This window comes from Musca autumnalis, unplaced genomic scaffold (genome assembly GCF_047663935.1).
Source record: "Musca autumnalis isolate F117 unplaced genomic scaffold, ASM4766393v1 scaffold_1, whole genome shotgun sequence".
NCBI lineage: Eukaryota > Metazoa > Arthropoda > Insecta > Diptera > Muscidae > Musca > Musca autumnalis.
The window spans coordinates 71,526,820-71,553,126 of NW_027411644.1; the positions used below are offsets into that span (position 1 = coordinate 71,526,820).

The following is a 26,307-nucleotide window of genomic DNA, read 5'->3' on the forward strand; positions in this document are numbered from 1 at the left end:
ACACTTTGGAGTCGATTTAGCAGTGTCCGTCCGTCTGTCTGTCTGGCTGGTTGGTGAGCACGATAACTCTCGAACCGATTAGAACCAAATTTTGGGTATTTTAATGTTTTGCCTAAACTTAGTTTAAGTTCGAAGATGGACCATATCGGTCCACTCCTTCGGGTACCTCCCCCACAAAAGTTCGAAAATGTTCGGAAAATTTGTGCGCACGATAACTCTTGAAGGAATTAACCGATTTAGTCCGTAATTTGCACATCGTAAAATTTCTACCAGTCTTAGATGAGGTTCCAATATGGACTCAATCGGTGGACTCAATTTCGGAAAAGTTCAGTTTAGGACGAGCTCACGAATCGCTTTGATTTTTGTTGGAACGGCTTATATTCACTGCCCCCCCCCCCCCCCCATACGACGGTACAAGTTTTATCAGGGGCACCCCCATACTTCCTGACAAAATAGCCTGAAAGGTGCAAAAAAAACCCCTATGACACCGTGTGTAGTGGTTGGATGGCAAGATAACTCTCGAACGAATCTGCCGATTCGGTGCAACATTTGGCCTTCATAATATTATGTGCAAACTTAGTTCAAGGTCGAAGATAAGCCATATCGGTCCACTCCTTCAGGTACCTCTCCCACAAGTTCAAAAATGTTCGGAAAAATTGTGCGCACCATAACTCTTGATGGGAGTGACCGATTTGGTCTATACTTTACACGTACTAAAATATCTACCAGGTATAGATCAGGTTCGAATATGGGCTATATTTGTCCACTCCTTCGGGTACCTCCCACACAAAATTTTGGATAATTCACTTTAAGACCTGCTCTCGAATCACTTTGATTTTTGTTGAAGCAACTTGCATTCACTGCCTCAATTACGACAGTGAAAGTTTTTTCAGGGGCAAGTCCATACTTCTTGAGAAAAAAGGCCGAAATTGTAAAAAAAAACCCTATGTCACCATATGCATGGGCTGGAGGTCTCGAACCGAATACTGCGTTCGTCCACACTTTGGATATTGTAACATTTCTTCGAATATTAGATGCAATTCGAAGGTGGTGCTTATAGGTCCACTCCTTCTGGTACCTCACCCTCAAAAGTTCGAAAATATTCGCTAAAATGGTACGCACGATTTCTCATAGACGTAGCAACCGATTTGGTCCAAACTTTGGATCTCTAAATGTTGTCGAAACTTAGTTTATTTTCAAATTTGGGCCCTATCTGTCCAATCCTTGTGGTACCACCCACACAAATGTTCAACATTTTTGTGTGGTTCGAGGATCCTTTGGACATTTTTACCGAAGGTTTTCCTTCCTTGTTTACAGCAATATTATATTTTTCGTATGCTAGTGTGATAAAAAAGACCTATCTATCAATATCCCCGGTGCATATCCCTTTTGTCGGTGCATATGCCCAAAATTTCAAACCACACAGGCTGAGGGTATATCAGTGTCGGCAAAGCCGACTGATACTTTTTATACCCTACACCACTATGTGGGGAGGGTATTATAAGTTGGTTTTGGCCAAAAAGTTTGTAACGCATCGAAATAATGGTCGTAGACCCATACTTATATATACCAAAATGAATGTCTCGACGAGGTGAGTCGATCTGGCTATGTGTGTCCGTCCGTCCGTCCGTCCGTCCGTCCGTCTGTCCGTCTGTCCGTCTGTCCATCTAAACCTTGTAATCACGCTACAGGTCGCAATGTTGGTCGGATCGTCACCAAATTTTGGGTGTTGATGAGGGTCCCGGAGGGGAAGAAGCCTATTGATTTTGGTGATGGTCGGATAATATTCAGGGGTCGGAATGGGCAAAAAACTTATTTGGGGAAAAAGTCAACGTTTTATTTCAAAGCGAATATCTCCGTATCTATAAGGGGAATATCAAAGGCAAAACCTGCTAGTGAAAGCAGAAAATATCACCTTTACAACGATGTATAGTAGGTTGTCGTAGGTGGTCAAACAACGAAGATATCGCAATAGTCGCTAATAGAATCTAAATTTTCATTTATTCGATTTTAATTCTAATGACGAATAACACAGCTTTTGTTGGGGACTTTCCAAAAACAAAGTCTGACGATGAAAGTAGAAAACCCCATCTTTACAATGATGCAAATTAGGTTGGCGTAGGTGGCCAATTAACGGAGATATCGCAATAGTCGTTAATACATCCTTTTTTCCATTTTTTTGTAATCACGCTACAGGTCGCAATTTTGATCGGATCGTCACGAAACTTTGGGGGTTAATGGGAGTCCTACAGAGGAAGAAGCCTATTGATTTTGGTAATGGTTGGATATTATTCAGGGGTCGGAATGTGATGGTTGATGGTTGGCGTACATCCCACTTTTCCATTTTTTTATTTGAGTTATTCTGACGATGCACTTAAATGCGTTTCAATAAAATTGACCTGTATTATTGAAGACATTAAGAACAAAGGCGCTAATCTATCCCAATTTTAATATTTTGAATTTTACCAGTCAAAAGCTTATGCACAGGGGAAGTGGTGTAGGGTATTACATAGTCGGTACCGACCCGACTATAGCCTTGGCTCACTTGTTTACTTGTTGTTTTTGTTTTCACCTTTTGGTGGATGAATTGACATAAAAATAAATAAATTCCAGCGATGTGACGAGGATGTGATTTACGTTTATTTAACAATGTGGCCGCATCTGAATGATGAGCGTATCGAACGTGAAAGATCGAAGTGAGTGTGGAATTAAATAAAAAAAATGAATTTACAATTGAAAGGAATTATATGCATGACTGGAACTATATGAACTATAAAAATGCAAGAGTCGGATATAGTTCTTTTAGTTCCTTGTCCGGAATAGATCCTTGGAACTAGTTCATTCCTCAACTACACAACTCTAATAGTTACGGAAGTCCCCACTAGGTTGACTAAGAATAATTTTTAATGCATTTACAATTTCTAAGAAACACATATTGTCCTTCGCTAAAAATTAAATGCATTTGTTAATAAATCATTAATTTCAAGTCAGTAAAGGCAGAACAATTGCGTGACTGAAATCTGCACAATTTTAGAATCACGCAATTTTTTACATTACTTACTAATGGTCATGGTAGCAACATTACACGTGCAATGAATGCAATTCCTAAAATTTCTCAAGTAGTTGAAGAAAATAATTCTCAAAGTTAGTCTAGATTAGGATGGAGAAGACCTTCAACATGAGATTTGTTTCTCATGCAATGGAATAGAAATAAATCAGCAAAGGGGCTATATAGGATACTTATACTAACATATTTTGAATCTGTGGTCTCTTAATTCAAAGTCGATATTTATATTCGATATGTATATGCAATCACATTTAATAAAACTTTATTTTTAATATAAAAAAAAAACAATACTTATATATACAAGCAAAAACAATACTCTTGAGAGAGCTTTAAGTACACTTCTTGAAAATCACATATATATATATATCTTGGACTACATAGCTTAACGATTAATTTAACTACTTATTTGTGCTAAGAGTTTCCTTTCATTTCTTAAGGATATTAGGATTCCTTCTCCTTTTTCTTCGTTGCCTACAGTTGAGTATTACTAACATCCATTTCCACGGTAAAGACAGGCTTGGCTAGGGGTGATACATCCTTCTTGGCTGGTGCGGGCTCAACATTTTGTTGTGATGTGCTGGAGATTCTCGGTGTTAAAATTAGACAGGTACAAATGCCACCAATGATACTCATGACACAATACGAGCTAAGCGAAAGGGCGACATCGATTTTCTTGAGAACATTAAAAAAGGGTGCTGATAGGAAACATATACGTGCCCAGGTCACCACAGAGAAAACAAAGGGGACTTTTTTATTTGCCGGCATAATCTCAGCCATGCAAGCCAAAATAATCGATTGGGCACAAGAGACACCCATTTTAGGTATGGTGGCAATTATCATCCAAAGCGTGACCTTCAATTCCGGATTCACTGAAAGAAAGATGAGAAGATTAAAATGTGTGGTGGAGACTGTTCTTCAATTTAAATTAGAAGAACTGCTGGGGGTCTTCGGTATACAGATGTCTATAAGGCCTTAAATGGATAGAAGATTACATAGGCGATCTTCTATGTCGTGGTCTTCTATACATTAGGGACCTTCCGGAAGTCTTCTACACTTTGAACTTACTTTCCGATCGACTAAAGAACCATCCAAGGCACCCAATTAGGCCCGTCACGATATTGAAACCTCCAGCCAATTGCCACTTCCATTTGTTGTGTTTCAAAGCGAAATGTAAAGCCAAGAAACAGCCAAAGATTTCGGAGAAACCTACAAAAATACAAATTAAAAAAAAAAATCTCAAAAAAATTATTACCCCGCCCCCTCGACTTACCCATTGCCACAGTATTCGGCACCAAATAATCCCTACCAAACGAACGAAGATTCAACAGCATACCCATGAAATTTGTAACAAATACAGCCAATGCCACATGGGCTGCAATCATATGGAGTTTGGCTTTGGGACCCTTCCACAGATCCAACCACTTTGCTGGCGCTGGGGCAGATTTCAATTTATCTCTTAAATTCTTTAGTTGATAATGAAAATCTTCAGGAATTTTACATAGGCGATCATTTATGGCTGCTCCCTCCCTCACAATCTCCTCCACACGGTCTATATCTTTATCGGTGCCATTTTTCAACAGCCATCTTGGAGATTCTGGGGTCCATTGGAGTAGTAGGGTTAAAAATAATGTTGGAAATGTAATACCCAAATAGATGTGGGTCCAACTGTTGAAGAAGGCACTGAGTGAGGGTAGGAATATTACACCCAAAGACCAGAATGTATCGTAGAGAATTATGGCACCCACACGATAGATGCCGGAAGTAATATCAGCAACTGAAAAAAGAATAAAAGAATTTAATTGTATTTTTTCTACATCTAGGTGGAGCACCCAACCCCTAGACAGTAATCGCATAAATATAATAGAATAAAATATAATAATTTTGGGCTTCGCTGTTATTAGGGGATTTATATATTTTTTAGAATTGGCGCATCTTCAACCGAATTTTTTTGAAAGAATATTTTTTCAATGAGGTACAAACGCATATTTTTTAAAATAAATTTATACATGGAGTCACAAAAGTGGATTTTTTTTAGAAAATATTTTCAAGTTGATTTTTAAAGAAAACATTTTAAGAGCAACAAATGTGAATTTTTAAATACAAAAGAAGAAGAAGAATATTTTCTCAAGAAGCCAAAAAAAATTAAGGAAACGTGGATTTTTTAAAGAATATTTTCTCAAGAATCCAAAAAATTAAGGAAACGTGGATTTTTTAATGAATATTTTCTCAAGAATCCAAAAAAATTAAGGAAACGTGGATTTTTTAATGAATATTTTTTTTAAGAAGCCACAAAAAATGAGAGGAAACGTGGATTATTTAAAGAATAAGTTTCAAGAAGCTACAACAAAATTAAAGAAACGTGTATTTAAAAAAAATACATAAAATATATTTTTTAAGAAAATAGGGGGTTAAAAAATAATAAGAAGGCATGGATGTTTCTTCTCTGAATTAAAAAAAATATTTTTTCTGGAGAACTAGATTGTTTTATTTTTCCCGTAAACGTGGATGATTACAAATATTTTTCAAGGAAATAATTTTTTAATAGAAAATAGTTTAAAATAGTTTTTTTCAAGTGAACGAGGATTTTTTAAATTATTTTTTAGGGTTTATTTTTTCAGAAAACATGTAAAAAATGTTTAAAAACATTATATAAAAAAACTTCTGAAATGAAAAAAGAACATATAAATTTTTTGAAAAAAAATAAATCTGTTAAAAAATATCTCAGGAAATTTTTTAACTTTTTAAGACATTGGAATTTTGAAGAAAAATATTGAAAATCTAAAAAAAATATAAAATTTATTTTCATAAAATAGACAACTTTCAAAAAATTAAATGTGCTAAAAATTGTTATTCTCATTTTTAATTTTTTCAAAATTATTTTTCAAAGAAACCTGAAATTTTTAAAAAATTAAATTTTTACAAAAAAAATTGTTTTCCAAAAATTTAAATTTGTTAAAAATTCTCTTTTCATGAAATTTTGATTTTTTAGAAAAATAATGTTCAAGGAAATTTAAGAAATTATTTCTCAAATTTTATAATGTTGAAAAAATTTTTGAAGAATATTAAAGAATGTGAATATTTTCAAAAGAATTTAATTTAAAAAAATGATTTTTTTTAAATGTTTATCGAAGATATTCGATTTTTAAAAGAAAATTATTCTTCAAAAATTTTTGAATTAATTTTAAAATATACAAAAAATTAAGAAAATATATTTTTTAAAAAAATATTTTTTTTTTTTATTTCAAAATATTTGTTTTTATTTTCCAAAGAGCAATTATTTTTTAAATAATTTTTCAATGAAATTTGATATTTTAAGAAATATTTCTCTATGTTGAATATTTAAAAAAATAATTTTAAAAAATTCAAATATAATTTTGTTATACACTCCGTTTTGTGTCAATAGCACATTTCAAATTGCTTTTTGTTACTTCATTTTAGTCGATATCCGTGGAATAACCTCGGTAATGTTTATATATCTTGGTTTGCAATCTTATGAAGTATATTTCAACGAAAAGTTTGGCTTCGATAACGTACCGTTATATATATTTTTTTTAATTTTCTTTCAAAAAGTCCAAAATGTGTACGGTTTAAAGTGTTTCATCGAAATAGCACATTCTTTAATAACTTGGGTAAAAATGCAAATTTATCCATTTTTAATGAAATTTGATATTTTAAGAAATATTTCTCTATGTTGAATATTAAAAAAAAATATTTTAAAAAATTCAAATATAATTTTGTTATATATTTTCCAAAGAAATGTTATTATTTAAATAATATTTTTCGAAGAAATGTGTTTGTTTTTAAATATTTTGAACAGAAAATTTAATTTTTTTCAAAAGAAATTTTAATTTCGTTAAAAATATTTGAAGTAATGTAAAAAAATTAAATTAAAATAAAAATAAAATTTATTTTCATAAAATAAACATTTTTCAAATAATTTAAATTTGCTAAAAATTGTTATTTATTCTCAAGAAATTTTGAAATTTTAATTTTTTTTAAATTATTTTTAAAGAAGCATGAAATATTTAAAATTTTTAAAAAAATCAGATTTTTATAAAAAATTTCCAAAAAAATTAATTTTGATAAAAATCCTATTCTCAAGAGTTTTTTTTTATTTTTTTTTAGAAAAGTAAGGTTGAATGGAATTATTTATCAAATTTTATTATTTAGGAAAAAAAAACAAATTAGAAGAATATTAAAAAAAAATGAATTAAAAAATATCAAAGAAATGTGAATTTTAAACAAAATTAAAAAAAAATAATTTAAAGAAATCAAATAATATATTTTTTATATTTATCGAAAAATTTTAATTAAATAATTAAATATTGTTGATCCATGAAATTTAACATTAAAAAAAAATTCTTCAAAGAAATTTATTTTTTAAGTATTTAAATTTTTAAGAAATTTGAATTTTTTTAAAAAATTTTCTCAAGTTAACATTTTTCAAAGTAATGTGAAGTATTTCGATTTAGTAGAAAAATATTGTTTAAGGAAATTTATTTTTTTAAATATTTTTCCAAGAAATTTGATTCTCATACCACACAAATTTGCCAAAAAAAACTATTATTCTTACGAAATTTTGATTTTTTTAGAAAAATAATTTTCAAAAGCTATTGAATTAACAACAAAAATAAATTTAATCAAAAAATATGAAATTCAAAAGAATTTAATTTAAAAAAAATTATTTTTTTTTAAAAAGGTTTATCGAAGATATTTGATTTTTAGAAGGAAAATATTCTTCAAAGAAATTTGAATTAATTTACAAATATATAAAAAATTAAGAAAATATATATTTTTTAAAAAAAAATATTTTTTCGAAATTCAGAATTTTTTAAATACAATTTTGCAGAGAGCAATTATTTTTTTAAATCATTTTTTCAATTAAATTTGATATTTTAAGAAATACAAATACAATTTTTTATATATTTTCCAAACTAATGTCATTATTTAAACTTTATTGTTCGAAGAAATATTTTTTTAATTTTTCAAAATAGTCTGGCTTAATCCAATTGTTATTGTTTTAATATTTCAAACAACTAATTTATTAGTGGCGAAGGTTTGGCATTGTTCGCCAAGGGGTAATGCAGGGAAGACTAGTTTCGACCCTCGCCACAGGATCTCATCAGTTCCCTTGTTTCTTGTTTGTGGATATTCTCCACCGAAGTTATTTTTCAATAACTTCTTCAACAAAAAACATTTTATACCCGAACATTTTTTTTTTTAATATTTTGCACTGAAATTTGAAATTTTTTCAAAAAAATTTTCAAAGAAATTTGATTTATTAAGCGGCTCATACACTATCAAATTGGCTTGTCCATCCGATGAACTCCTGCTGTACGTGTGTGCTTGATAAGTGTGTAGCAAAGCATTCAATCAGCCTTCAATCGCGACCGAAATCTTCAAATTTTCCTCTAAAAAACGAATGAACTTCAATTTTTTATTTCTTTCCAAACACAATATTTTCTTTTTTTCAAAATTTCTTTTTGACAATTTTGAAAATAAACCATATTCATCGGATTGATTGGGTTTCATTTTGAAAATCAAAACTATTTTGATTTTCCTCAATCCATAAAATACACACACACATTCTCATATTTTGAAAAATGTACACATACTACTGCAAATGTTGACATCAAAATTTGATAGTGTATGGGGCGTTTTAAAAACATTTATTTCAAAGAAATTTAAATTTAAATAAAAAATTGGTGACATTTATTTTTTTAAAGAAATTTCAATGATATAGGAAAGGATTTCGAAGGAATTAAAACATATTTTTCAAAGAAATTTTAATTTCGTTAAAAATATTTGAAGGAATGTAAAAAAATTAAATTCTTTTAAAAAATATTTTTGATTTAAATTTTTTTCCAAAGACGTAACGAAGCAAATTATTTTTGAAAAATTTAAACAGACATTTTCAAAGAAATTTGATTATTATATGTTTTAATATTTTTTAAAATAAATTTGAATTTAAAAAAATGTTTTTCAACGAAATTTTACCTCATTAAAAAATATTTCTGATGGAAATGTGAAGTTTTCTAAAAAAATGTTTTAAAAAATTTTAAAATTTTAAAAAATATGTATTTTGAAAAAATTATTTTTTTTTAATATAATTCAAAGAAATTACATTTTTTTAAATATTTTATAATAATTGTATTTTTAAAAATAAATATTAATCAAAAAATAAATATTTTTTTAAAATTTGAGGAGACGTAGATTATTCCAGTATGTAACACAATAGATTGCTCTCTCTTTCTATAAAAGACCGACCACCTGAGGCATATTCTTAAAGGATCTTCTACATGCCGACCGCCTGGTTCCTATGAGGAGACTAACTGGTATACTATAGAGAAACCATTTGCTCGTATATGGAAGGACCAACTGGTCTTCTATAGAAAGACCAAATGGTCTTCTTTAGAAAGGCGAACAGGTCTTTTATAAGAAGACCAACTGGTTTTCTATAATAAAACAAACTAATATTCTATAGAAAGATCAACCTGTAGTGCGATTCTCTAAATCATTTTTTGAGTTACCGACAAACATCGGTAACATAAAAATGTTTATAATTTCGGTAATTAACGATATTATTCGATAAGTTAGAGATTAATAAAAAGTTCTAGCGATAGCAACAGTGTTGTCAACTTTTATTTGAACTTTTTATTCATAATTTTGCGTTTTAAAGTTGCCGATTTTTGTCGGTAACTCAAAATATGAGTTACAGAATTCCACAACTTGCAATTCTTTGCTTACAGTTGATCTTGATTGGTTGTTACCATGAGAGTCATCCTAATAATCATATGGTGGATAGGTCAACCCTCACCTAGACATGACAGAAGTGATCTTCTTGACCTATACGACATTATATATCGCAGCTGAAGAACATCAGCCACCACGACAAAAGAGATTAGTTTAGGGATGTGTACAACTATCGATGACACGCCACCTTGCACATTTCAATTTTCATGCCAAACCTTCTTAACAACGAATAGAAGCAGTTACATTCATAGCCCTTGAAATAAAGCCAGTGTCAGATTAAAGAGAAAACGAGCACACACACATATTATATTCTGTTGCAACGGGTCCGCAATTTGTGAATATTTTAAAACAGTTGATGAAAAGTGGAGGATCTGGGACAAGAGTCTCGTAGTAAATAAACTCAGACACTTACTTCGAGATTTTCCTCCCAAATCAGAATAATTATCTGTGGTTGTTTATTTAATTCGACTGGCTTTTTGGCAAATCCAATGGGCAATCCACTATCCACAACTTGTAGAGGCGTTCGGCAGCAATTATATATGCTTTCCCGATTACGCAATTGCTGTTTGTTGTTATTCCTTTCCCCTTTGACAATTCTTAAACCTAATCTGCCGTTTTTTTTTTATTTGAACACTTACATATGGCTTGTCCTGAGGTAAACATCATAGCACAGCACACTGCAGACAAACAACGGAAGGCACAGTGTAAACTAAAGTCTCGAGCATATCCGGTTACAACACCACAAATGATTTGGGCCATTTGTCCAATGAAGTAGACATTGCGAGGACTGATACTGAAAGAAACAACAACAAAAAACACACCTATTATGTCATTCTCCAACAAATATTCCACTGAATTACTTACAACAACATCATTTTTGTGCCCAACACACCACCCGCCATCACACCGAACAAATGCCAAAATTGTGTCCAGGCGACAAAAATATCCCGCAAACAGACCAAATCAAATTCCATAATCAATGATCGGAAATCGAAATTATATAGGAACTGGGTACATTGCTGGCGGCCTCCCTCCAGATCGTCAATATAACATTGATTGGGGGTGATTGTTTGATTCACCGTCAAACCTTCGGCAACGCATTCGAATTCCTTCTGGGGATACAATTCAGGTGCTGTGAAAATAATACAGGCCATAAACCAAGAGGCTGGTATTTTACAGAGGAATATTATTAGAACTGTGCGAAGTTGCCACACTCCAAAATCACCAACAATTTGGCCAATTATATCTGTGGGTGGTGCAGCTGAAGGTGATGAAGTGGCTGGTGGGGTATGTGTTGCTGCTGGAATGTGAAAATTATTTGTACCATCCTTTTCTCCGAGAATATGATTGTGATTGTTCTCATTTGCCTCCTTGACAAAGGCCATGTTGTGTTGGCCCATTTTGGGGGTGTGATTGGGTGACACCCTACTCGTACCATTCGATTGTGACATTTTGTTGTGTGGATTTGTGGTTTTTCAATATTAATATTGGATATTGATGCTACTGCTTCCTTACTATCCGCTGTTTTTCAGACTTCCATGTTGTTTTCTTGGAGATACTCTGAAATATTAAAAAGTAAAATAAAAACGATGAGAATTCCATGTTCAAACTTTCATTTTACAATTCATTTCAATTAACATCAATTGATTCGATTTATAAAAACAATTAACAGAACTGAATCTGTTGTGGTTCGTTCGCATTTTCAAACCACAAATATTTCTTAGGACTGTAATTAAGACACAATTTGGGAAAGGGGGGAGTGGACCTTGGATTGAAATTCTAATGAATGAATGAATCGCAAACACAAATCAATTCCATGTTCCGCATTTCAATTCGATTACAACACGAGATATTGTGGAATTTTATAAGTCATAAATAGTTATCAATTACAACATTTCAAATCTGCTCGTGTTGAGATTAAAATAGAAGGCCAGTGTTCCTCAATATGAAGACCTGTGGACCTGATGACTTGCTGTGTTTCCATAAGGAAGACTCTGGTCTTCAACACGAAGACTTCTGGTTTTTAGTATGCAGGCTTTTGTGTTTCTACTTGAAAACCTGATGTCTTCTTAATCAAGATACCTTTTGTCTTCTATGTAAAGACCTCGGGTCTTCAATATGAAGACACTATTCCTAGAAATGGAGATAGACCCAGAGCCAGATTAAGTATAAAATGAACGTACAAACATACAATTAAAACGAAGACTATATGAAGACGTCTGGTCTTTATATGAAGAACAGTGGTGTCCAAAAGAAGACAACCGGTTTTCTTTTTGAAGACCACTGGTCTGTTATATGAAAACATCGAATGTTTTGTATGAAGACCTGTTGTCTTCTATAAAGAACACCTTTGGCCTTCTATATAAAGACCTTTGGTTTGCCTTAGGAAGACATTAAGTCTTCTTCTATCTGAATACCTGTGGTTTTTTCCCTGGAGTTCGATATGAATACTTGTGGTCTTCTATAAGAAAACATCTGGTCTTCTTCTATGTGAAGGCTTGTGGCCATCTATACAAATGCCTGTGAAAGATCCGTGGTTTTCTTCATGAAAACGTATGCAGGTCCCAGGTTTTCTATGACTTCTAGTATTCTATAGGAAGATCTGTGGTCTTCTATAAGAAAAGGGTGCTTCTATAGACCCTTTCTGAAAGAAAGGGTGCTTCTATACGTCCTTTCTGAAAGAAAGCGAGCTTCTATAGACTATTTTTGAAAGAAAGGGTGCTTCCGTAGACTTTTTCTGAAAGAAAGGGTGCTTCTATAGACTCTTTTTGAAAGAAAAGGTGCTTCTATAGAACCTTTCTGAAAGAAAGGGTGCTTCTATAGAACCTTTCTGAAAGAAAGGGTGCTTCTATAGAAACTTTCTGAAAGAAAGGGTGCTTCTATAGACCATTTCTGAGAGAAAGGGTCCTTCTATAGATCATTTCTGAAAGAAATGGTCCTTCTATCGACCATTTCTGAAATAAAGGGCGCTTCTAGACCCATTCTGAAAGAAAGGGCGCTTCTAGACCCATTCTGAAAGATCGGGTGCTTCTATAGACCCTTTCTAAAAGAAAAGGTGCTTCTATAGACCCATCCTGAAGAAAAGGTGCTTCTATAGACCCATCCTGAGGAAAAGGTGCTTCTATAGACCCATCCTGAAGAAAAGGTGCTTCTATAGACCCATCCTGAAGAAGAGGTGCTTCCATAGACCTTTTCTAAAAGAAAGGTGCTTCTATAGACCCATCCTGAAAAAAAGGATGCTTCTATAGACCCTTTCTGAAAGATAGGGTGCTTCAATAGACCCTTTCTGAAAGATAGGGTGCTTCAATAGACCTTTTCTAAAAATAGGGTGCTTCAATAGGCCCTTTTTGAAAGATATGGTGCTTCAATAGACCCTTTCTGAAAGGTCCTTTCTGAAAAAAAGGGTGCTTTTATAGACCCTTTCTGAAAGGTCCTTTCTGAAAGAAAGGGTGCTTTTATAGACCCTTTCTGAAAGGTCCTTTCTGAAAGAAAGGGTGCTTTTCTAGACCCTTTCTTAAAAGAAAGGGTGCTTTTCTAGACCCATCCTGAAAAAAAGGTGTTTCTAGAGACCCATCCTGAAAAAAAGGATGCTTCTATAGACTCTTTCTGAAAAAGAGGGTGCTTCAATAGACCCTTTCTGAAAGATAGGGTGCTTCAATAATAATAATAATAATTGTTCCACAAACATCCCAGATGGGACAAGGGAGACTTCTCTCATATCAATGAGTGCACGCCGATTCATATTGGCTCAATGATATGGGACCTACTTTTTATTGCCGAGTCCGAACGGCGTGTCTTACGACACCACTTGTAGAGAAGTTTTTCATGGCTTAAATACTCAGGAAATGTCGGGTGCTTCAATAGACCTTTTCTAAAAATAGGGTGCTTCAATAGGCCCTTTTTGAAAGATATGGTGCTTCAATAGACCCTTTCTGAAAGGTCCTTTCTGAAAAAAAGGGTGCTTTTATAGACCCTTTCTGAAAGGTCCTTTCTTCAAGAAAGGGTGCTTTTATAGACCCTTTCTTAAAGAAAGGCTGCTTCTATAGACCCTTTCTTCAAGAAAGGGTGCTTCTATAGACCCTTTCTTAAAGAAAGGGTGCTTCTATAGACCCTTTCTTAAAGAAAGGGTGCTTCTATAGACCCTTTCTTAAAGAAAGGGTGCTTCTATAGACCCTTTCTTAAAGAAAGTGTGCTTCTAGACCCTTTCTTAAAGAAAGGGTGCTTCTATAGACCCTTTCTTCAAGAAAGGGTGTTTCTATAGACCCTGTCTGAAAGGAAGAGTGCTTCTATAGACCTTTTCTAAACGAAAGGATGCTTCTTAGACCCTTTCTTAAAGAAAGGGTGCTTCTATAGACCCTTTCTTAAAGAAAGGGTACTTCTATAGACCCTTTCTGTAAGAAAGGGTACATCTATAGACCCTTTCTGTAAGAAAGGGTGCTTCTATAGAGTATTTTTTGAAAGAAATCGTGCTTCTATAGACCATTTCTGTAAGAAAGGGTATATCTATAAACCCTTTATGAAAGAAAGGGTGCCCCTTATGAAAGAAATGGTGCTTTTATATACCCTTTCTGTAAGAAAGTGTACTTCTATAGACCCTTTTTGAAAGAAAGGGTGCCCCTTATGAAAGAAAGGGTGCTTCTATAGACCCTTTTTGGAACAAAGGTTGCTTCTGTAGACCATTTTTGAAATGAAATCCCATGGTGGCTGGTTGGGATGTCTTCCGCAAAATTTCAAATCTTTAGAACATTCATCCAGCTTAAGGCTACTTCTCGTATAGTTTTGAAATTTTAATTGCGGATAGTGGATGTGAAAACTATACTTCTTGAGAAATAGGTCCCGAAATCTCCAAATATTTGTGGCCACTCCTTCATATACCTCTGGCACTAAAGTTTTTGGTAGTCATTTTGGTATTTTTACAGCGCTATAATTTTGCCACACTTTTAGATTGTGTTGACAACTTCCAAACAAATATCTAAAAATGTACGCAGGAAATTTCCAATCCATCTTTTGTAAAATACGAAAATGCTGTTTCTTTTTAAAAATTACGGATCTAGTCATAGTATTTCTGTTAATTTATTTTTGACAGCCATAGGCTGAGGGTATTTAAATGTAGGCAACTCCGATATTTATTTACCTGGGCTGCTGGGTATTCACGTGTGACAAAATATAACAAATAAATCAAATAAAACAAGAAAAAAAGATAAAAATATACATTTCCACCATGTCAAAAATTAATTAAATTTGATTTATTTTTACCTTCGTGGTCTGCTCACCGATCACTTGGCTTAAACAGGTGCTATTTTACGAAAACCAAAAAAAAAGCTTAATTTAATCTTTACATGTTTCAAAATTGCAAACAGCACCCGTCTTAATTTGTACACACACACACACACTTTTTTATTTTGTTTTCTTTTATTGTTTGTTTTTATAAAGAAATTCGTATTTATGACAATCGGAGAGTAAATACGATAATAAAATGTCACGTGTAAAGGAAAAGGACAAAAATAAAAAAAAAAAAAACAATATGTGACAGAACAAAAAATGTACTAAATTTCAATATTTATTATTAATAAAAAAACAGCTGTTTGAAGCCAGAAGTAATTCATATGAATTCCTCTGCTCTGCTAAAAGAAGAAATGAAAATATGAATTTCTCTATGTATGTACATATGTATATCATATACATATAATCTAATATATAAAAGACAATGTGTGTATGTTACTATGTTTGTATGTTTGTATGTTCCGAATAGACTCAAAAACGGCTGAACAGATTTTCTTGAAAATTTCAGATAATGTACAGGGAACACCGGTGGTGAAAATAGGCTATATATTTTCTTGAATGGTCGTCGCGGAAGTGAAATATCGCGGTCATTCCAAATTATTCAAAAAGGAAAAGACTCAAAAACGGCTGAATAGATTTTTTGGAAAATTTCCGATAATGTACTGGGAAGACCGGTGGTGAAAATAGGCTATATATTTTCTTAAATGGTCGTCGCGGAAGTGAAATATCGCGGTCATCCTAAATTATTCAAAAATATACTATTTCAGATAGTATAGCAAATTTTAGTAAGCGTGACTATAAAACCGCTATAACACTGCCTTCTATGTGTGGGATAACGCGGTCAACGCCATATTTTGGAATACAGTAAAATCCCGATAACTTGAGATGTCACGATAAAGCAATTCCGAAAAATCGATTGGGAAATCTTATAAAATTTTGTATGTGAAGTTTTTAGGTCTGAGAATAGGTCGTAATCTATTTATTTAACCCGCTAAGTGTAGTGACCGGTGGTCCTCCCCACAATTTTTTAAGAAAACCGCGAAATTCAAGATACTTTTTAATATATTGTTTACAAATTGTTTGCAATGCTATTGTAATTACTGTCTTGACCCTGAATGGTCGTCGCGGAAGTGAAATATCGCGGTCATCCCAAAATTTTCAAAAATGTATTATTTCAATTAATTAGAACGTTCGTAAGCTGTTTTTATACGACTAAGTGTAGTGACCGGTGGTCCTCCCCTACAATGTTTTTAATAAAATCTGAAATCGCGGTCATCTCAAAATTTTCAAAAATGTATTATTTCAATTAATATACATAATTTTAGTAAGCGTGACACAAAAATGATATAAACACTAGCTTGAACAAGTGGTAGTGGCCGGAGGTAGTGACCGGAGGTTCTCCTTCAAAATTTAAAAAAAAATCTGAAGTCCATGATATTTTTGAAAGTATTGTTTACAGATTGTTTGCAATACTATTGTAATACTGTCTTGACCCTGAATGGTCTTCGCGGAAGTGAAATATCATGGTCATCACAAAATGTTCAAACATTTATTATTTCAGATAATATACATAATTTTGTAAGTGTGCATAAAAAACGCTACAAACCCTGAACACTTAACAATAAGTGGGATAGCTCGATCAACTCCACATTTTGGAATACAGTGAAATCCCGATAACTTGAGATGTCACTAGACCGAAATTCCAGAAAAATGATTGGACATCAGACAAAGTTATTGATATACAAAACAATATCATCATTAGAATCAGAATACCGCGATAGTGTCCGATTTTTGAAAATATTACAATTACGGATAAAATCTCAAAATGTGGGAAGTGAAACTGCATGAGCATTGATTTCAGTTTATAGTTTATAGAAGTAATTTTTTATGAATTATATAAATGGTGCCATACATATACCGAAGGAACATACATTTCGCTGAGGGGTATTTTACCATGCAATAATGGTAAAATAGAGCGCGAAGAAAAAAGGCGTTACGTTCGATCGGGCTGAATGAGGTTAAATCCACCAAAAATAGCGAAAATTAGTCGCCACCGTTCTATGGGACCTATGTATATCAAAACGAGGACGTATACTGAAAATTTTCTGCAAGACTGTTTACGACCCCCAACAGTGGCTATATCTCCGAACTATCGAAAATCGGGAGGTACTGTTTTTTGGGAGATATATCAAAACGTGAACCTATAGCTGTTGCATACCGAGCGCAAAGAAAAAGGCGTATCTTTCGGTCGATCCGAATATTTATGCTCGCATCTTTAAATTATATTAAAACCAGATTACAGCCATTTTGGTGTGATAATGATGTTAAATCCTAAAAAAATAGTGAAAATCAGCCGGTACCGTTCTATGGGAGCTATGTATATCAAAACGTGGACCTATACTGACAATTCTCTGCAGTAATATTTATGACCCCAACCGAGACCAACAAACCAATATATAGCAATGTTAATTGACCTGCACCGACCATTATATGTGGGTCACAAAGCGCTTTAAACTGTCCATTTATGTGAAGGGTATAACAAAAGAGATTTTATATCTTAAATTTGGGAGATACCATTACATGGAATTTATGTCAAAACATTGACATCAATACTGGACAGATAACTAAAGTTTACACAGAGAACCCAAACAACGGGCCAGCAACGCGGACCGGGTCAGCTAGTTATAATTATATAATAATATAATTATAATTATATACACTGGTGTGCGAAATAATAGAGCCACTGAAGTTACAACGCAATAAACGTTTCTAAATCACTTCTGAAAAGTGTGTTATGGCGCAATTTGTATTTTTATAGTGGAACATTATCCCATAAATGAAATTCAGTCAACATTTGTCCAATTTGGGGGTTGACCTTGTATTAGGCAGGGCAGAGCCTGTAAAGAGGTGTGCGAAATAATAGAGCCACTTTAAGTAAATAAGACAATTTCTTAAGGAAATTAAAATTTTACCGTCAAAATCATAAGGATAACTTTAGTTTTCCTTCCTAACATTATTTTACTGAATAAACCTGCACCAAAAATTAAAATTTTAACTCCCGTTCCAGAGTTAATGGGGCTGTAAACCCATATGGGCCCAGAATGAAAGATAATGCCCCATAAAGACCTCCAATATACCGCAAATATCAATAATATTTGTGATTGTGAAGAAAATGTGCCAAACTACTATCAGAAATAAGAAAATATCAAAAACCGGTCAAAAAGTTAATATTTTAATGATTTTAGAGCAAAAAAATGGGGGGTCATGCAAGAAATATTACCCTTTGTAGCTCCGCTGCTCCAATAAACGAGTAAATTATTGATTGTTATCAACTTTAACATATCTTAGGTATTATTTAAGAACAGTCTAAAACAATTTATTGGTACAGAAATCACGAATCTTAAACATAAAGACAGAGTATGTGTTAAAGTTCAAATTGGCTTTGTTATTCTAATTCGACTGACTTTCAGTCATGTGTCAACCCCCCTTGTCAGAAATAGTCTACTACGTAAATCATTCAACTTTGCGCTTTCGGCGCTAAGTAATATTGACATATTCTGTCAAGAGAGGTTGACAGTTTGCCCGCCAAAGTCTAGTTAAAGTTGCGTTTGGGTAGGGTGTGTTATTCGACACAAGGCAGAATAGACGAACTTCGTTCACGGACTCCGTCCAATTAACAATACTAACAACAATTATTGTTTACGAAAAAAGGTAAAAGCTTTACGAGCAAACATTCAATAAACATACCAAACATCAATACTAAAAAATTTTGTGTTTTTATTTCTCTTCTTTTTCGTTTATTTACACCGCACAACCTCTACGAGGCAAACAACAACAAAAGCTACGCTTTATTGTGGATACTCCACATATCCTAAAATATACAGTCTACTTGGTGTTCCACCTAAAACTTTCTGCTTTCGCAGCTAAACATCTGGTCTCTTCAGGCTGGATTAAACAGTATGTTTATAACAGTTCTCCAAGGATACCCATCTGTGGCTACCTCCTTTATTGCTGAGTATTTGTGACCTTATAAATCATAGAGGTTAGCTTTATTAACTGTCAAGGCTACCAGTGGTGAATGAAAATGATATCCGAAGCTCCCCGTTCAAATTAAATAAATTTTATACCACCTGCCAAGGAAAATGTTCAGCCATAGGCCAACCCACGCGTTAGTCTACGATCACGAGTAAACATACTCTGCCCTTATGTTTAAGATTCGTGATTTCTGTACCCACAAATTGTTTTAGACTGTTTTTAAATAACACCCAAGATCTGTTAGAGTTGATAAAAATCAATAATTTACTCTTTTATTGGAGCAGAGGAGCTACAAATGGTAATATTCCTTGCAGGAGCCCCCATTTTTTGCGCTAAAATCATAAAAATATTACCTTTTTTCGACCGGTTTTTGATGTTTTCTTATTTTTGATAGTAGTTTAGCACATTTTCTTCACAATCACAAATATTATTGATATTTGGGGTATATTGGTCTTTATGGGGCATTATCTTTGATTCTGGGCCCATATGGGGTTTCAGCCCCATTAACTCTGGAACGGGAGTAAAAATTTTAGTTTTTGGTGCAGGTTTATTCAGTAAAATAATGTTAGGAAGGAAAACTAAAGTTTTCCTTATGATTTTGACGGTAAAATTTTAATTTCCTTAAGAAATTGTCTTATTTACTTAAAGTGGCTCTATTATTTCGCACACCTCTTTACAGGCTCTGCCCTGCCTAATACAAGGTCAACCCCCAAATTGGACAAATGTTGACTGAATTTCATTTATGGGATAATGTTCCACTATAAAAATTCAAATTCCGCCATAACACACTTTTCAGAAGTGATTTAGAAACGTTTATTGCGTTGTAACTTCAGTGGCTCTATTATTTCGCACACCAGTGTATATAATATAATTATATATATTATATGTATAATATAATATATATAAATATAATTATAAGACTGTGGTGATAAAAATACTTGAATATTTTGGGAACTATACCTCTTTCTTATTTTCCAAAAGAAATTTAATTACCACCAATTGTCGTATAGCCTCAAATACGCTTATAACGAATAAACTAATCAAAACTATTTGATTTATTGCTGAATACAAATTATTTAATGTCAATATGTTAATTAATAAAATAAACATTTAAACGTGGTCTGCTGCTCTATTAGCAAAATTAAGGTGGTCTGCTCTATTAGCAAAATTAAGACATTGGAGTTTTTTTTGCGTAACAGTTCTTATATCAGCAAATCAACTACAGAGAAAACTTTTAATTTGCACCGTTCTTGTTTGGTTTTGGAGGTAATAAAATAGTAAGATCAAGATAAACCCGATAATTAGAAGAGTCGAAAATTAGAAAGACACACTTTTCGAAACAAAATTAACGCTAATCAGATATTTGTGTTATAAAAAATGTGTGAAATTAAAAAAGTCACCAAAAATAGAAAGAGGAAAATTACAGACAATGTTTCCAGAAAAATCTTCTCGTTTTATAACAAACTAATCCTATATAAAAATTATTCTTAATTGTAAAAAACCTTCAGTTGTTTTTTTTACTTAACACCATCATTGCAAATTTATTGCCAAATTAATTGAGTCACATCGCAATGTTGTTGTCGCGAGACTTCTAAGATCCAATGAATACTGCAAACGACCTAATTTTAGATTGTGGCGTTGGTGATAGCATTGCGCGTATCATATCGAAATTTATTGAGGGGTCTTTTTATTGGCATGCTAAACAATTACGGGTGTGATCTACACGTGAAGAAATTGCGGGTGTATGTTGTTGTTAAAAAAAACAAAACATAAAGAAGAATAGAAGTGTGCATTAGGGCTATAACTTTTTCGCTCGATTCGGTGAAAAAAGTTCCCGCACCGAAAGCGATTTCTAAAGGCCCTTTGATAATTTTTAATAAGAACAATTTTGAAGTTAATATCCATATCCGGCACAAAACATCCCGACATCCAATAACCCCAAAATATTAGGCTTAACTTTTGATAACATATACATTCTTTGTAGGCACGCCTGAGATGATAGCGGGAATGCCCAGTTGGGCATCAGCGACACACAATGGAAAGAGAACATCATCACTTCTCACGCGACGAGAAGTTCTTACCTAGGGACACCAGACCGATTCTATCCCAACTTCGGTCCCATGTAACTTTATAGCTACATCACCCTGAAGCCTGATGTCTAAAACACATGTCGGAAATTATGTCAATCACTGCACATCAATCGACACCTTTTTGCATAACCTGCAAAATTTAGTATCATAGTAAGTATTTGCTTCTCTTAGCAAACAATTATAAAAAGTAACCTTAAAATGGAAAGAAGTGTTAAGCTTTTGGCTAGGAGGATGTTTTTTAGAGCTTTTGGATCATTTGTCAGAAAGCATGGGCTTGCCACAAGGACTACCTTAGATGAACTTTCCTCGAACAGCCCTTAAACTGCACATAAACGAAAATTCTGAACTTTTGAGTCTCTCCATCTTTGATTTCGATTTACAGCCTGTTTATGTATTATGTTTATGTATGTCGATAAGAAAATGAATGCGTACGAAACTCTACTAAACTTCCGATGTGCAAAGATACGACCGAATATGACACTGAATTCGTAAGTAATCATGATTATACTGGACAACACAAAAAATAATTACAAGATAATTCGGTCAGATTATAAAAGAGGACCGAAAAATAGAAGACACGTGTATCGGCGTTTCGAAATTTTACGTCGGGAAGTAACCTTAATAGGCGTGGCAAGTTCCGCGTTTGAAATATTCGACTTCAGATTCCTTGGAATTCAATTTTATCAGGGCAGGAGTAGCTGTCATCATTATAGTATTTAGAACCATGTCAAAACCATGGATGTTAGGACTCGTATGTCAGATATATATTCACTGGACAATAGCCGTAGACTATCCCCGCATTTTCACATACAATATTAGGAACCTATTGCTTATCCTGATGACGTTACTTTACTTTATAGTACTAAAATACGTAATTTTTCAAAGTCCGATCTGGGTTATCAATATTTTCCCTATATATATTCACCATAGATATTTCAAAAACAGTGCAAAGTATGGATCAAATCGGTTAATCTCCTCGAGAGTTATCATGAGCACCATTTTTGCGAAACATTTTGAACTTTTTGTGGGGGACGTTACTTAAGAGGTAGACCGATATGGCCTCTGTTCAAACTTCATATAAATTTAGAGAAGTATTAGGGTACACACAACCCCATTGCCCCCCAAAATGTATGCTGAAACCGATATAATCATAAGTTTGGCTTATACATATAGCGTTTAAAAGAAAGGCGATGGGAGTGTACCTCACCTCCTCCGAAATTCATAAAATATACATAACCGATATGGTCACCTTCGAACTTAAACCAAGTTTGGACAAAATATTAAGAAGGCCAAACTTTGAGCCGAATCGGCTGATCCGTTCGAAAGTTACCGTACGCTCCCGCTACTGATGTCGTAGGTGTTTTTACAGCTTTCGGGTCATTTTATCAGGAACTATAGACTTGCCGCTGAAAAAACTTGTGTCGTCGTAATGGGGTCAACGAATACAAACTGCTACTACGAAAACAAAGGGATTCGAGAGCAGCTCTCAAACTGAACTTTTCGGAAATTTTGTGTGGGAGCTACCCGAAGGAGTTGACATATATAGTTCATATTTGAACCTAATCTATATCTCGTAGAAATATTGCGATGTGCACAGTATGGACTAACTCGGTTACTACCTTCGAGAGTTACCGTGTGCACAATGTTAGCGAAAAGTTTAAAACATTTGTGAGGTAGGTACCAGAAGGAGTGGACTGATATGGCTAAGCATTGACAAAATATTACGAAGTCCAAATTTTGCACCGAATCGGCAGATCCGTTCGAGAGTTATCTTGCGCTCCAACCTCTACACGCGGTGTCATAGGGGTTTCGATTCGAGAGCAGACCTAAACTGAACTTTTCCGAAATTTTGTGTGGGAGGTACCCGAAGGTGTGGATCGATTGAGTCCATATTGGAACCTCATCTAAGTCTGGTAAAAATTTCACCATGTGCAAAGTATGGATCAACTCGCTTACTCTCCTCAAGAGTTATCGTGCACACAAATTTTCCGAATATTTTCCAACTTTTGTGGGGGAGGTACCGGAAGTAGTGGACCGATATAATCCATCTTCGAACTTGAACTAAGTTTAGACAAAATATTACGAAAGTCAAATTTTGGACCGAATGGGTTGATCCGTTCGAGAGTTATATTGTGCTCCAGCCAGCCAGTAAGACGGAGGGACATGGCTAAATCAACTCCAAATTGTCTGAAACACATTTCGTCCAAACATACTTGGGGTATAAAACCATTATTTCGATGAGGCACATTTTGCTCGTATGAAAGTGTATATACCCTCGTTAGCATAAACTGTATATACCCTCGTTAGTATAAAAAGCAGGCGTGGTCGGGTCTTTAGGTCCCAAAGAAGTACCTAGTAAATTTTTAAAGCGATACATTCGTAGTCTCTGGGCCCTAAAAAGGTATGTAAGGTCGGAGACACAACCACAATTGTCTCGCAAATTAATTTCGAATCCGATATATTCGAAATTATTGTTAATATAGCATTTTATATTTTTAATATAGCAATAGGGTATAGGAGAAGTGTCCCGCCCCTTCCGAAATTCAACAAAATATGTAGCCTATTTTCACCGGGGGCCATCGATGTGCATTCCCTAACAATTTCAGGAAAATCAGTTCAGTCGTTTTTTTGTAGAAAAGATTAAAATTGAAAATTGAAAAAAGTGGGCGTAGTCAAATTTACGTTGCATAAAAACCTAAGTTGGGTTATAGCGAACATTTCACAAAAAGAATTATCCAAGTCGTTCCAGCCATTCTCAACTGATGTCATTGCCAACGAACGACATTTGATTTATTATCTATAAAGATATAGCAATAGGGTATAGGGGAAGTACCCCGCCCACTACGAAACTAAATTTGTAACCTATTTTCACCGGTGGCCATCGCTGTACATTCCCTGACAATTTCAGGAAAATCAGTTTTGTAGTTTTTGTAGAAAATATTGAAATTGAAAAAGTAAGCGTGGACAAATTTTCTTTGCATGAAACCCTTAGTTGGGAAGAATCCAAATCGGTCCAGCCGTTCTCAACTGATGCCACTACCAACGAACGACATTTGATTTTTATTTATATAAATTAGAGATTCTCTGAAGTCACAAAACTTCTCAAACAAAATTTATCAATATAGGTCTAGGTTTTGTTATAGACCTCCCGATTTTCGCTATTTTGCGGATTTCATCTAAATTTGTTGACCGAACAAGCCGTTATTTGACATTTGTAGGGACGCTCAAATATAGTCCCCATATAACAGTACCTTCCGAGTTTCGGTATTTTAAGGATTTTAGTTACATTATTTGACGGAACTACCTGTTATTTGTTCATTAAGGGTTCTCAGTGGTCACAAAACTTATACATCAAATAACAGAACCTCCCGACATTGGGTTTTTGAGAATCTTAGCTACAATTTTAACCAAACTGGATGTAATTTGATATTTGAGGTACGTAGTGGTCACAACACTCATCCCTCAAAAATTGCCAATATAGGTCCATGTTTTGGTATAGCCTCATATTGTTATACCCGATTTTAGGTATTTACAGGATTTTAGCTAAATTTTTCGACCGAACTAGCCTTTTGACACTATTTTCCAGTGGTCACAAAACTTCTTCTCCAAAAATTTTCAATATAGTTTTATGTCACGGTGCTCTTGAAACAAATTTAAATGGAAGGTGCTTACACTTGGGAAGTTTTTGCGGATTTTGAAACTACAATGTTCATAGATGAGAAAAATCGAAAAACAAAAAAATTGCCTGAGCTCTTTTTAAATAAATCGCGATTCAAGTTGTCATTTTTAGGTTTTCGCAATTTTGCCTGGAAACCGCAAGTTCTATCGAAATGGGGCTAAATAAAATGTTGTAGCTGTGAAAATTCTCTACCAGATTGTCCTTTATGATGTTTTCGTCGGTTTTATCATTTTTGAGATATATTAGTTCAAATTGGGACAATGCACTGACTGTATCCCCTCCATATAAAATAATGTCATGTACGGTGCGCCTTAACTAACTTTAAATAAAAATCGCTTACATCTGGGAAGTTTTTACGGATTCTGAAACAGCAATGTTCATAGATGAAAAAAGATCCAAAAACAAGAAAAAATCGCTGCAGGGATTTTTAAGTAAATCGCGGTCAAAGTACACATTTTTAGGTTTATTTTAGGTTTTCGCGATTTTGCCTGGAAACCGCAAGTCCTATCGAAATGGGGCTACAGAAGTTCAGGTTACATTTTCAGGTTTTTTTGTTAGGTTTTCACGATTTGCTTGAAAATGGTAAGTCTTATCGAAATGTGACTAAAGAAAATCTTATAGCTGTGAAAATTCTCTAAAAGATTGGTTTTCGGGATTTTCCCTAGGTTGTACCATTTTTGAGATATATAAGTTTAAGTTGGGAAATTGCAGTCATGACTTTGTTTTATTGTCAAAATTTCGACTTCTACATCTCAAAAATATTAAAACCTAGAAAAGCGTCATAAAGGTCAATCGTGTGGAGAATTTGCACTGTTATAACACTTTCTTTAGTTCCATTTTGATTGGGCTTGCGGTTTCCCAGCAAAATCGTGAAAACCTAAAAAAACCTAAAAATGTGAACTTTGATCGCGATTCATTTAATTTTTTTGTTTTTTGATTTTTCTCATCTATGAACATTGTAGCTTCAGAATCCGCAAAAACTTCCCAGGTGTAAGCACCTTCCATTTAAAGTTGGTTCAAGAGCACCGTGATGTTTTAGTACAGCCCCATATAACGTTTCAACCCGATTTTACACAGAAACAAATATTTTTTACATATTTTCGTTCGTGATGTAGTTTTTTCATATTGTACAGGTACCTCACATAAGATACATTTGCAGTTTCTTATTTCTATCCGAAATTTTTCAAAAATATGTAAGAATTTCATGAGATGCAAAATCACTTTCCTATTTTTCCCCATATTCCACTATTTTCTCCCATATTTCATCTCTTCTTTGGTAAATGCTCTCAACTTTGTTCTCGTTTTCTTTGGAATGGTATCGTCGTCTCACCATCGTATTGACAATGTATCAACAAACCAATGGTGCACAAGCACTGTTGGGCAGAAATGCTCGGCCTCAT

General features: G+C 33.7%; 1 protein-coding gene across 7 annotated transcripts in view; it reads right to left on the minus strand.

Moving 5' to 3' along the window:
• Nucleotides 1-3,288: 3,288 nt before the first annotated feature.
• Nucleotides 3,289-26,307, minus strand: part of LOC141401023 (organic cation transporter protein) — a 33,517-nt gene continuing 10,498 nt past the window's right edge. For 6 of the 7 annotated variants that reach the window (XM_073980826.1, XM_073980852.1, XM_073980845.1 and 3 more), the window contains 5 exons: nt 10,685-11,380; nt 10,459-10,613; nt 4,338-4,841; nt 4,133-4,273; nt 3,289-3,936 (listed from right to left, as the gene is read on the minus strand). In XM_073980826.1, the coding sequence (XP_073836927.1) occupies nt 3,539-3,936; nt 4,133-4,273; nt 4,338-4,841; nt 10,459-10,613; nt 10,685-11,271 (1,785 nt within the window). In that variant the 5' untranslated portion in view covers nt 11,272-11,380 and the 3' untranslated portion in view covers nt 3,289-3,538. Of the gene's footprint in view, nt 3,937-4,132; nt 4,274-4,337; nt 4,842-10,458; nt 10,614-10,684; nt 11,381-15,076; nt 15,179-26,307 lie in introns of those variants that run through there. The other variant, XM_073980835.1, reaches the window with a different exon arrangement.